The 14,208-nt window shown below is 36.8% G+C and overlaps 1 protein-coding gene across 3 annotated transcripts in view; it reads left to right on the top strand.

Moving 5' to 3' along the window:
* LOC135469760 (regulator of G-protein signaling 22-like) overlaps positions 1-14,208 on the top strand; it is a 64,967-nt gene that overhangs the window by 25,844 nt on the left and 24,915 nt on the right. For 2 of the 3 annotated variants that reach the window (XM_064748344.1, XM_064748346.1), the window contains 9 exons: positions 197-456; positions 917-1,211; positions 1,460-1,561; positions 2,107-2,301; positions 2,893-2,976; positions 3,702-4,034; positions 9,332-9,559; positions 9,987-10,064; positions 13,994-14,155. In XM_064748344.1, coding sequence (XP_064604414.1) covers positions 197-456; positions 917-1,211; positions 1,460-1,561; positions 2,107-2,301; positions 2,893-2,976; positions 3,702-4,034; positions 9,332-9,559; positions 9,987-10,064; positions 13,994-14,155 — 1,737 coding nt within the window. The remainder of the gene's footprint in view (positions 1-196; positions 457-916; positions 1,212-1,459; positions 1,562-2,106; positions 2,302-2,892; positions 2,977-3,701; positions 4,035-9,331; positions 9,560-9,986; positions 10,065-13,993; positions 14,156-14,208) is intronic. The other variant, XM_064748345.1, reaches the window with a different exon arrangement.

Here is a 14,208-nt window from a genome sequence, read left to right as displayed (position 1 = left end):
TTTTTTGCGACATTTTCTTCATTCTTGAGGGTAGAATAAATTTTAACATCTTCGTCTTGATGTTTGTCGCGATTCCTCGCACATTTGAGGGATTTGATGAGGTTACGGGTTACACAACAATATTAAACCCTTAAACGTATACTTTATTAGGTAAATAAATAAATCAAACCCAATGATGCAATTTGCTTCTCTGCAGAGGACACCCAGTGAAGGTTCCGCAGAAATGCAGGAGCAGACTGAGTTGAAAACCTCACCCCCGGTGGGAATGAGGCGAACTTATTCTAGTGCTGCCATTGAGAAAATCCAGAGGGCGTTTAATATGGGCAAGGGAAAAGACATCGCCAATCAAACAAGTGACGTCAAAAAAAAACCGGAAAGATCTTTGCCACAACTTCCATCCGGGAAAAAAAAGCTACCTACACCTCCTACGTCAAAGCCAGTTTCCAGGGACAGAAGGTACTTGTATTTTAAATGTCTGCATCATTCTTGGTCAAGTTGGACAAGAACAATGAATGAAATTCTGTCATTTTCCTATACTGTGTCTCTCAGTCTAACTGTTGGAGTGGACCAAGTGGTGAAAGACACTTTTCTTTCAGTCACAAACATATTGACCATTGCACAGGCCAACATTTTTGGGAAACCACTTGTCTTGCTCCAGTATGGTGTGCGTACATGTATCTCTGGTATCATCATATATGGGAAGGTTTGTTAGTAATTTGCCAAGGGTCAGTGCCTACAGGTGGTACTTGTCACGTCAGTTTTTTTTTTCCTCCACCCTTAAAGCTGACGGCCATCTTATAAAGTGAAAGATTTTTGAGTTTGGTATGAAGCAAGAATGAAATCAGAATAAATCAATCAAAGCAGTAAACAGTGTACTTTGTGGAATATTTCAAAGTTGATACTTGTTTAATTTCAGACCCAAAACAGCCTGTTCCATCAGAACAAAGTCTGCACTATCCAGTGTAACAGAGGGGAGGTCGAGCCTGACGAATGAGAGTCCGAGAGAGGAGAGTGGTGGGAAGGGAGATAAGTCTGCATCTCGTTGCAGTTCAGCCAGGAGTTCCAGGAGCAGTAGCAGCCGCAGCTCCTCCAGTCAGGCCAGCTCCGTATTCCTGGGGGGTCAGAGGATGGAGTGTCTGTTACAGGCTCTACACCATGAGAGAGGCTCTGGGGGGTTCTTCAAAAGATTTGTGGAGAAGAGTAACAACAGTGTGGGTGGTTATTAAATTAAATTAACAGTTTTACATGAAGAAGAATTTTTGGCAAAAAACCAACATTTGCAAATCAAATCAGACTTTCGATATTTACCAATGAAGAATAGCTCAAATTATTGCCTTTCAGTAAGTATCAGACTTGTACCTGTAATATTCATATTGTTAAAATACTTTTGAAACTTTGAAAGTGTTTGTTACCAATCATCCAGATAGTAAATATTTTGTTTTTGTTTCGTGTTATTTAGTTGTGGAGAAATAATCTAAAGTTTTGGTGTGCAGTTCAAGAGTACCACCAGGCTTTTTGTAGCCAATCCCTAGACCATGCCGCTGTACAACGAAAGGCCAAGGTGCGAAATGTCTTCATCTTTAAATGTCATAATTATATATAATATAATTGGAGGACTTAGTTTATCCCAACATTTCTGGGGTATATTGTCTGACTGTTATTCCTAAAAGGATACATAGAACACTGGCTTTTTCTTTCTTAATCCTAAGTTGTGGAAGTGTCCTAACATATAGAAGTACAAAAAAGCTTATGAACTTATGAAATCTACAGTATATATAAGGCCTCTATGGTCAGTCTGGAGAGTTATTTTCGATAGCTGTCAAAACAACTCTGTGTGGTGGAAATGTTGAAATTCATCTGAAATAATAACTTCCTTCATTTCTTTTAAATCTTCATAATCTTCATTTTAGAGTTTATTTCCAAGAATCTATCCTGTGTTGATTTTTCCTGAGAATACTTTAAGGTGGACACAACATGGCTAAGTTACATTTATTTGAAGTTTGAGTATAAACTCACCTGTGCTGATGAAGTGTTGTTAGCATGAATACTTTGATGTCTGCTTTAATAGTCAGGTTATAATAATCATCCTTGACCTGTTTCTCGTAGATAATCTTCTCGTTGTACATTGTGGGTGGTGCGCCCCGTGACATCGGCTGTAGTGCAGACATCAGGGCGCAGGTGTACTGTCAGCTCGACCCGCCCTTTGAGGAACTATTTGATTCAGCGGAGGAATACACGATCGAGGTGTTGTACGGAGCCTGGACTCAGCTGCTGGCTTCTGACAATAAGTCTTACAGCAAGGTCAGCTGACCCAGTTATTAATTATACCCTAGATACACTTCACGGCCAACAACACTTTGCTGGGATTTTCTAAGTGTGTGCATAGTATTAAATTCTGATATGTCCAGGTGTGGTTAGCAGGCAAAAGCTTGTTACATCTTTAGTGCTTATAATCAACCTGACCTAACCCTGTTTTGTCAAAAAGTTAAGGTCAGGTATTCGGATTATTATTATTATTTTTTTATTTATTTTATTATTGTTTTTTTTTATAAACTGAAAGATTTTGAGAGAGAAAATTGTTTCAAGGAAAATTCAAAAAAAGGAGTCTTTTGAAAAATAAAGCTGGACATATTTTTCCACTGATGCTTTCATATTTTTGGAAAAGTTAACAATGAGCTATGATAAAATTTGGGCTGCGGGAAAACTCTATTACAAAACAATATAAAATTTGTAAACATTTTCCAATTTTTGAAAAAAACTGATTGATGAAGTTTTGTGATGCTAGGCCATAACAGCTTTCTACCTCACATTAATATTGCTAGGTTGAACGGCCATTCGCCACAACCATGCACATGTACATGCATATATAAACTTTGGCTTGTTTCCCTGCAGGTGGAGTTAATTGAAGTAAAGCGCCACCTGGAGACAAAGTCAAAATACGTCCTGAATCTGAGGAAGAGGGGACTAATTAGTGAGGTGGGTAAATTACAAGAAGAAGCAATTAATTACAGTAAAATTAGATTTGTATAAACCAGGCATGCATTCATTTTAGATCCTGTTTGGTCAAATTTTCAATATCCTTTAAAGATCTGTTTCATGGCATAAGTCAAATAGGAAAGAAAAACATGAGTTGGTCACAAGCAGTGACATGGTGTGATAACATGGTGTCGCGCTCGTTTCTTATGTACATGGTTATCCCCCCTTAGTGTGCCGGAACTCAAAGTAGTCTCCCCTGAGTTGTATTTTGTGTGTATAATTAGACAAGTTAATGATTGATATGTTTAATATGCAGTGCTCTCAGCTATAACCCTAGCTTGATAAGCTTAAGGAAGAAACTTATAATACTGTTTTTTCTTTCAGATGTACTTATAATTTCTGTTTCTTTTTGAGAAATTATGTGCAAGTAATGTAAGCATCAATATCATTAGGCTTTCTTATATGTCAATTTATTCCATACTTCAATGAGGATAAATGTTGAGAAGAAACATTTACTCTTAGCAAGTGTAGAACATATTCATTTCAAGATCTTCCTAATTTTCATAAACTTAATAATAAAATTTTGATTTTTATGTCTGTGAAAAAGAGCTTCTCTGTGAATTACATTTTTTTAAATATTGTGTTTCATTTCAAAGCTGTCAATCTCAGTGGACAGCTGCATTTAATGCACATATCTGATTTTAGTCAACTAAATCAACTTGCAGAGAGTGCTCACACCTGAAGATCCCATGGAGGGCTACGAAGACCCGGTCTACGACGAATCTCTGCTGGAGAAGATCCCTGAGGAGTTTCGCGACTACTCCCTGGATAAGCTCATCCACAATCGCTTGGAGCTTGAACAGTTCCGTCAGTTCCTCAATGCCAACTACGCCAGCATGGACCTGATGTGCTGGATGGAGATTGAGTCATTCAGGAGACTTCCGCACACGGAGGAGAAGAAGAGAGACGCCAAGGCCAAAGACATCAATGCCAAATACCTCAACAAGAAATATTTCTTCGGAGCCAACAGTCCTGCTGGGAAAGAGGGACAAGATAAGGTGATTTTGTAGTTATTTAACAGGGAAATGCAATAGAATTTTGTTGAACGAATGAATGGATGCTTGGGGTTTAACCTCGTACTGAGCAGTCAGTCATGTTTCAGTCATGTGACACTAAGGTGTCATTAGATATGTGAACATACACTGTCTTCTTGTGATGTGGTGAGTCCATGTCGCCAAAGTATCATGCCGAAGACACCAGACATGACACCCTACCCACTCACATAATACTGACACCCGACCAGCCAGTCATATTTCCTTGCTTTAACCTCTCATTGCTGAACGCCAAGCAAGGCAGCAACATTTACCATTTTTAATGTCTTTGGTGTGACCCGTACCGGGTTTGATCAGGTGTCTCGTTCCAGGTGGATGTTCTAACAATAAGGCCAGTGAAGCAGTCGACTTTTGTTCAGCCACCAGAGGGGACTATGCATTTACCTCATGTGTGTATGTCTGTTTGTCAGTCAATCACAAAACAGTTTATGGACTCCAAGCTGTTCATCATACTGAATTGAAACTTGGCATATACCCTCACTTTGCAGAGTTACAGATCAGCTTTGAGTTCTGGGCTGAATTGTGAGTTTTTTTACAGAATAATGTTATTTTTTTTTTTTTTTTTCTTATGCACTGCTTCCAAAATTTTTTTATTCAAAATGTTTCTTTATTCTGAAGTGACATTTGAAACACGGTTTCAGCAAGACAAGTTACAAGTTCAGTTCGAGTTCCCTTTTTCTTTTGTTGTGGATTTTAACATAGATATAGGATACATGTATTGCGAAAGCATGCAATTTCTTCCAGAATACATCAACGGCTACATGAGTGTTGTTGACTGTTTATTATTACTTAGGCAACTACACGAGTGTTGTTGACTGTTTATTATTACCATGGCAACACCAGCAGTGAGTAAATCTGTTCTTTCGAGTTAAACCTGTGACAAATTAGTAAACCCTTATTGGCCATTTACTTGACCACAGTAACCAATGGCTGAGAAAAGAACAGTTGATGCCATGAAAGTGGTTTGCCAAATAAGGTTATGTTGTCCAAAACGCAGCAGTGTAACTAAGGCTATGAAGTCTCCAGTTGCTCTTCATATTACATGTATAGGTGATATTTATCACACCTAATAATTCTGCCTAATTACTGGTACAGAAGACCACAAGGTGAAAAGAGTAATGCATGAATTGCTTAACAGTGGTATTTAGTGTACAACATCGAGAAGTGTTTCTTATTTATTTAAATTTCTGCATCAGTTAAATTATAAATATGATATGAAAAGGGTAAAAAAAATGAGTAACTTGAACTCATGAATTAATTAATATTAGCCTAAAAACATCTGCAAGTGTAACTGATTACTCATGTGTCCCTTAAATTTCTGTAACAGTCACATAATTATTTGACCAGAAAAGGAAAAAAAAATATGAATGATACATAAACTGTCTAAAAGTGGCCTGAAAACCTTTAACAGTGATCTGAAAACCTTTAACAGTGACCTGAAAACCTTTAACAGGTGTCACAGATTACTTATGTATCAGTCAGATGATATATTTGACCAGAAAAAGCAGAGAAAACTGCAGAAGAAAAGTGACTGTAATACGTAAATTATCTAAACGTGGTCGGAAAACATCGACAAGTATGACCAATTATTCTTGTGTCACTCAAAGTTCTGAATCAGTCACATGATATCTTTGAGCGTATAAGTTACAGTGTATTTGTGAAGATAAGTTTGTAACTCTATAAAAGACTCTCGCCAATAACATTTCTATCTTTTCAGTCAAGTCTTGAGTAACAGAGATTATATGTTAATCAAGATTTATTTAGTGTCACACTTTAAAGTGTTTTCATGTTCTGCTGTCTCTTTACATCAAAGGTGAAGAATGAGCGTGAGACTGACTGAAATATATAACATGCAGTCCTAATATATTGTGATTAGAGGAAAGTAAGAAGAGCGTTTTATCAAAACTTGTCAGTTTGACGCAAGCCAGGCGTCCATATCTTTGGGCGTTTAATGTCACATAAAGACCCATGTTAAGGCAACTGAACTCCAACTGTGAAGCAAGCTGGCTAAAGGGGCCATTTTGCAACTCAAAATGTGGTAAAATAAATTGCTACGGGATACTTACATTTGACGCCAAGGTTGAAAGGCAATCTGAAAACTAACATAAAGTATATGTCAGGTGAAAGCACAATTAGATAGTGTCCAGAAAAATAATTTGATATGTTTTTTTTTTAGAATTTTTTGTAAAGAAATTAAATGCATTTGAAACACTGGATTTTGTGGTGGGCCACATTGTGTGACCAGTAACTTCACATCAGATTTTTGCCAATAAATACTCACTTCTAGGCTTCTGTACTCAAAATGCGTACAAATACAACGGTATGAATGCTTTCAGCAAATAGATCTTCAAAATAAGTTATTTCAAGCAAAAATTGCAGATGGGATACACTTAATAATTTGATGTTTTATACACTTTCTATTCATATTGAAAACTCATTATGAAAAAAAAAATAGAAACAATGACATCTTTTTCCAGATAATGTTTAACGATCCTTTAGGACTTTGGTACACCTCAGTTTTGCAAGATGTGCGTCATATTTGGTTTTTTTGTGTTTGTGCCTGTGTGGACTGAATGATACATTTAGCTGCTCCCTTGTAGTTGTAGCCCAAACTTTTAATGAGGTATTTAAAATAAAAATAAGCAGAATGAATTAGTGTTCAGTAGTGAATCAACCCTTCATAACTTTTCTACATTTTGTCTTTAAAGCCACCTCTTTTTTATAATTATTATTATTGTTTCGTTTTTTTTATTTATTTTTTTTTTTTTTGTTGTTGAAGTTTGCAGATGACCCCTTACTGTACTGCGATCACTTAATTTGGACATGTGTATATCCATGTTATATGTTAGACTGATTTTACCTCCAGATGTGCTGGGTGGGACTGTTGAGGTTGGGATGAGGGGCAGGGTAGTTAAGGCATAAAGCAGCCAGGGGCACACAAGCCCTTGTCACTGGGGCCTATAATGTACTGATAACCAGTGAGTTCTGCAGCTAGCTTTGATTCATCAACATCTGACTTTAATTTAAGGCTTAATAGCCAGCAAGGGCTTTGAAGAGTTTATTTTTCTTATTTCCCTGTGGTATAGTTGCTTTAAGATGTTTATACATTTTAACCTCTGTGTGTGTGCTTGATTACTCCAAGGCACTAGACCATATTCATTTTACCTTTTATATAATCGTTTGACAGCTGTGTTACTACAAATATGTTACATCACAAAAATACTTCAGTTCTCATTGGACAGCAACAGTCATGTGGGGTACATGTATATTCCTGTATCCTGCAGTTGATGCCATTTGCCGCTGTTGACTAGGCTATCTCCTTTGTTTGGTTGTGAAAACAATGATATGACTGGAGCAATTCACCAATACATCAGCCTTCTGCACTGAATCAATGCATTTTGCCAGATAAATTTGTTACACAGCTATTCAGTGCCAGGACACAAAAAGTTCTGTAGACTTTGGTTCCAGCCATTTCAATTCTTCCTTATCAGGTTCATCATTTACTGGTAAATAAGAGAATCAACCTATATGTAGACATATCATGATGCCGTGCAAGGCCAGTGACTCAAGAAGAAAAAAACAGAGCATGTAAAAATATTGCTTATGTTTGATCCATTAAACAAAGGGAAAATTTCATCTCTTCCTTATAAGAAAAGACAACACTAGACCATTGTATATATATGCATCAAAAGCGAATCCCTCATAAAATTTAAAATGTATAAATGTACCTTTTTATTTTCATGATATTGTATATCTTAGATATCACAGTTCAAAGTACTGGTAACCAAAATCGTGCACTATGAGAAAATCAAAACTATTGCCATGTTACCAGTTTTATTTATTTATTTATTTATTTTATTGGGGTTTTCACTGTGAGTTCAAGTCCAGCTCTGGCTGGCTTCCTCTCCGGCCATACATGGTAAGGTCTTCCAGTAACCTGCAGATGGTCGTGGGTTTTCTCCCACCATAATGCTGGTTGCCGTCGTATAAGTGAAATATTCTTGAGTACGGCTCAAAACACCAATCGAAAGAAATAAATAAATAAACACTGGGGTTTTACTCAAAACAGGTACCTGTTATCAATTTTAACCAATCAGGTGCAGCCTGAGAATGAATCTGTATCTGCCGATGCTGTTTAGCCATATTTGCTTGAGGTACAAGTCTGATATGACAACGTTTTTCTGGTGGTTTTAGAATGCCCAGAAGAAATTCAGATTAGAAGCTTATTTACCAATTTATCAAGCTGCATCAGAAAAAAATATCTGTGCCTGGCCATTCATGTCTGTTTCCATCCCTCTTCCAAAATAACTCACTTTATAGTATTTGTTGTCTTTTCTTTTAAATAAGCTTTGTCTTGATGTAAGCATGCATGGTGTCAGTTACTTGGTTAAAAATCTCCCAGGCCATTGTCTCTGCACACATGTCAAGCACCTGTCCCCAGGGGACCACCTAGCCACTTATTAGCCATGTGTGTCATACAGATTGTAACCCCACGGAGCATGTGTCCTCAGTAATGATCAGCCTGGTTTGAAGAATGCCTCCACAGATTGCTCCAATTAGACAGACTTTTTTGATATCCTGTACATGAGGTCACTGCCAAGTGATTTAGGGGGTCAGAGTGGATGGAGAGTGAGGCATCATATGGGGTGGGGAGCACTATAGGCCTATAGGAGCACATGTGCTTGACCTGAAAAGAACTGTAATGACAAAGCTGTACAAGTCAAAGTACCCTAGGTGAAGTAAGATTGTTAGAGTTACTTCCCTTGCACTGTTCCTAAGCTTGTCACCCAACAGCATTGTTTTTTCCCAGACACATGTAGATAAAAATGAGAACTGAATCTCAGCTAATAATTGATTTTTTGGACTGTATACTTGTATGTATGTATGTATTTTTATTTTTTTTTCTGAATAAGCAAGAAAGAAATAAATGTTTGTAGTGATGATGTGATTGATAAATTAATTCATTCCCTGGATGACACTCATATTTCATTAGGGAAACATAAACATATGTGTAAAATTTGACACATCTAGTATGGTAGGCTTGATATATAGCTCTACAGACACTTTTCTCTGATATTTGTCTAACATTTGATAAAGCATGACAAGGTGGTTTCACAGATACTTTTATTAATATTCTGCTTGCTCCCAATCTTTTTGGAATATGCATGGCTTGTAAATTACCAGTTTTCGATTGAAAAGCATAGTATATCCAACAAAATCTTACAAAAACCTTTTTTTGGCAGGTGATAGAAGTAGGTGGAGGGTGGGGGAAGCTGCTGGAAGACCGACCCCCAAACCCTGTTCTATTGGAGGCCCAGAAATATGTTCAAGAGAGGCTGGAGAAAAAATGGCTGCCTCAGTTCCTCGCTCTTCCAGAGTTCATGGAGCGTCAGAAACCTGTTCAGACGATGGACAATGTGATAGATGATGTCATCGTTCAGAAACGACACAAGTCCCAGGCTGTGCTTAAGGTACGGCTTGCCTAGGGGGAATCTATGCACCCAGTTGACTGAATAAACATCGTAATGTGTCATCTGCAAATGTAAATAACTAACACAAGTAATTAACATAAGTTCTGCCGAACTAACCCTCAAAAGCAACATATTTAACAGATAATTTTTTTTTTATCTCTACAACTTTATAACAAAATCTAATTACTAATTCCAACTGATATTTCAGAACGAGATTGATTAGTACAAATGAAACAATATAATCCTGAAATTGCTACAGGAACAATTCATCTGAGTAGCTGTACTATTATCATTGTCACTACTCAATAAGCATCATAGAATGGGTCTTTGGTTATACAGAAATGCATATGTGTTTGAGTAAGTTAGCTGACTTCAATAAGTTTAAGGCAAAACATATATGATTAGTAAAACAGAAGTGGTATTTCAGGATCTGGGTTCAGATTGCAGCGACTCTGATCTCAGTGACATGCTGGAGGAACTGACCAGCACTGACCACAGCTCTCAGGTATCCTGTGGACATCTGAATGTTGGACAGATGTGTGTACTATGCTTTAATTTTTTTTTTTGGTTGAATTTCTTTGCCAAGCTCATGTCTTTTAGTTGGAATTTGAACAGATGTCTGCCATGGTCTGATTTTTTAATAAATGTCTTTTGCACTGCTCTCACCACTTTGTTGGATTTTGAACACATCTGTGCCAAGCTCTGATTCTTTTTGTTGAATTATGGACAGATGTCTCTGCTGTGTTCTGATCTTTTTGTTGGATTTTGGACATATGTCTGTGCTGTGCCCAGTTCTTCTTTTATTTTTTAATAGATGTCAGTTCTGTGCTGTGGTCTTTTTTTGTTGGATTTTGGACATATGTCTGTGCTATACTCTGTTTTTTTTTGTTATTTTGGACAGATGTCTGTGCTGTGTTCTGATCTTTTTGTGGGATTTTGGACATATGTCTGTGCTGTGTTCTGATCTTTTTTGTGGGATTTTGGACAGATGTCTGTGCTGTGTTCTGCTCTTTTCGTTGCATTTTGGACAGATGCTTGTACTGTGTTCTAATATTTTTTGTTGCATTTTGGAAAGATCTCTGTGCTCTGATTTTTTCATGTTGGACAGATGTATGCTGTGTTCTTATTTTTTTGTTGGATTTAGGACATATGTGTGCTATGATCTTATCTTTTTTGTCTGATTTTGGACAGATGTCTCTATTGTGCTCTGATGTTTGTTTGTTGGATTTTAGACGGATGTTTGCTTTGCTCTGGCCTTTTTTGTTGGGTTTTGGACAGATGTCTGTGGTGTGCTGTGAAGTGTTCTGTTGGATTTTGGCCAGATGTCTGTGCTGTGCTCTGATCTTTTTTGTTGGAGTTTGGACAGATGTCTGTGCTGTGAATTTTTTTGGTGGATTTTGGCCAGATGTCTGTGCTATGCTCTGATCTTCTTTGTTGGAGTTTGGACAGATGTCTGTGCTGTGAAGTTTTTTGTTGGATTTTGGCCAGATGTCTGTGCTGTGATCTTTTTTGTTGGAGTTTGGACAGATGTCTGTGATGTGAAGTTTTTTGTTGGATTTTGGCCAGATGTCTGTGCTATGCTCTGATCTTCCTTGTTGGAGTTTGGACAGATGTCTGTGCTGTGAAGTTTTTTGTTGGATTTTGGCCAGATGTCTGTGCTATGCTCTGATCTTCTTTGTTGGATTATGGACTGATGTCTGCTGTGCTTTTTTGGTTTTGAATAGATGTCTGATTGTTTAAGCATTGACATTGCTTTGGTGAAGTTTTGTTTATTCATGTAAGTTGTATTTTGGCATGAGCTCTATTTCTGACTACATCTGACTACTAGTCAGATTTGTATATAATACAATATTTTTTATTTATTTTTATTTTTCTTGTTGTTTTTGCACTCGCAGATGCTATTTACATGTATCTGATAACAATCATTATTACCAGACTGTGCATTGCACAGTCTACATTTCAAACATTTTGAGTTTACGACTCAAACTACATTTTTTATGTTCAAATACATAGCATCAAAAATCAAATAACTACAATTTTCTATTCCTTAATTATGTTGCTTTTCAACTCTTGATTATTATGTTATTGCTGAACCATCATGTAAAAAATTTATTTGCTTCCATACATGAACTAGGTTCTATTTTTGACAGGCTTGCAAATGTGAAGGCTTCGTCTGAATTAGGTTATTTCCATAAAATTGACCGGATATTCTATATTTATGGCTAAAATACATGTAGAAAAGCCCCACCCATTTAAAATCTAAGTATAACATGCCATTTTTTTATCATTGCGATTAAACAGCCTGCGTTGCACATGTTTTTTAAATGATAATTTTCACAGATGAAATGAGTGACATGTCTTAACCATACGCCTGTTTGTTTTCATCCTAGCCCCACACTTCTGAAGGCTGCAAATTGATTCCGCTGACAATAATTGGCCATGCGATCTAAAGATTATGTCTGTTAAGTAGATGATGGCTGTTATCTGCAGACTTTTCCATCTCTGCCCTGTTTCTGTTTAGACAAGCCAAGACATTTTTTCTCCCAGCCACTCTCTCTCCTTCCTAGCTTTGTTTACAGGAACTCTTCAGACTAAGAAAAACATGAAAGGTCCTTGGAAAACCAAATTCTCTGAATTGTTCCTTGATTAGAGGCTGAAACATGTCAGCAGGAAGCCTATAAACTGTGATTTACATCTTGTCAGACCCAAGATGTCACAAAACATACCAGAAAGCCATCAAAACACTTGTTGTCATGGCAACATGATATGGTCTCTGAGACTTGCACTACTGGAGATTTTTTGTTTTTGAAGGAGTTTTGTCTGAATTGTGCTGTTCAGCTCAGCTTGTCAAGTAGACCTTTTTGTAAGGCTGGCAGACAACATATTACTCATTCAGAGTTACACATCTTTTTGAATATTTTGAAATATTCTGAGAGAACTACGAGTGTAGAGAAATAATTTGCATAGCTTTATGTGGGCCTGTTATATACAGTCCCAGGTTTTATGAAGCTAGCACCTTTAAAGACGCAGACAATTAATTTTAAATGTCATTGTCATGATAATGCAGTAATTGCAAAAAAAAAAAAAAAAAAAAAAAAAAAAAAAAAAAAATACAAGAAGGAATATAACAAGTTTAATGATTAAAATTTTGACATAAGTCTGAGCCTGGGCCTGATCAGAAAATTTGTAAACGTGTTACACAACTTACCTACATGTGTACACACGTTAGTTGTGTGTACACAACTTAGCTACTTGTGTACACACATCAGTTGTACGTACACAACTTAGCTACATGTGTACACGTGTCAGTTGTACGTACACAACTTAGCTACATGTGTACACACATCAGTTGTACGCACACACCTTAGCTACATGTGTACACACATCAGTTGTACGTACACACCTTAGCTACATGTGTACACACATCAGTTGTATGTACACAACTTAGCTACATATGTACACACATCAGTTGTATGTACACAACTCAGCTACATGTGTATACACATTAGTTGTATGTACACAAATTAGCTACATGTGTATACACATTATTTGTATGTGAAGAATTGAGTGGTGAAACTGATTTCAGTTTGTGTTAATTCAAATTTCTTTGCTTTATGAGAGTTCACATTTCTATCCTAGTTTAATGGTATGAAGTTTTTTTATTTACTTTCATTATTCTTGATGTTTCCTTGTCATGTGTATGTAAACACAGTGTGCTTTTGTCATGTAAATTTGCTTTTATTTATTTATTTATTTATTTATTTATTTGATTGATGTTTCATGCCATACCCATGTGCATTTGTACAATAATTTACCAACAAAACATGAATTTTGACAACACAATCATGGTGTGCCTTAATTTGGGTTCTGATAGATGTATCTTACTTTACTATTCTGGAGCACTGTACTACTTATACTCCATGTATGTATGTGGGCTTAAGTATACATGTGCCGTATGTGGATAGGTCTGTCAGCAACCTGCGGATGGTCGTGGGTTTCCTCCGGGCTCTACCTGGTTTTCGTTATGGTCACCATAACGCTGGCCACCGTCGTATAAGTGAAACATCAGTCAGGTAAATAAATCAAATATACATGTGGACAAGGATGGAATGGATCAATAACTGGTAGCACTAATCTCCTCCACTGATTTTTTTTAGATAATCCTAATCTTAATCTTTATCTTTATCTTTAAATTATTAAGAATATATATAAAAGGAGCCAGATGAGAATCTTTGGAGGAATCATGATTACATTATATATTGGTAAAATAAGATTAGCGAATCAAGATACAATTAAGAACAACAAAAGTGTTTCTTTTTTCCATATTACAGAACAGTTGAGCGACTATTTGAAATTTCATCCATGTATCAACTGATGTGCTTGACTTCACACTTGCTAATGACTGTGGCCCCGTTACGTATTAAAATGTTCCAGATGTTGGAGAGTCGCTGGGTGACATCATCTGGTGACATCATGACGTTCCGCAAGGCTCTCCTCAACCCTATCACGTCCCTACAGTTCCGACGCTACATCTCTATCAAAGGCGACAGCTTAGAGAATGATGTACTCTTCTGGCTGGAGGTTCAAAAGTACAAGGTGATTTTTGACATTTCTGACGTAGACTCGTTTAGTGTATTATGTTACTTCGT

This window comes from Liolophura sinensis, chromosome 7 (genome assembly GCF_032854445.1).
Source record: "Liolophura sinensis isolate JHLJ2023 chromosome 7, CUHK_Ljap_v2, whole genome shotgun sequence".
Lineage (NCBI taxonomy): Eukaryota > Metazoa > Mollusca > Polyplacophora > Chitonida > Chitonidae > Liolophura > Liolophura sinensis.
The sequence above is the reverse complement of the archived record's forward strand: the minus strand, read 5'-3'. Positions and strand labels throughout refer to the sequence as shown.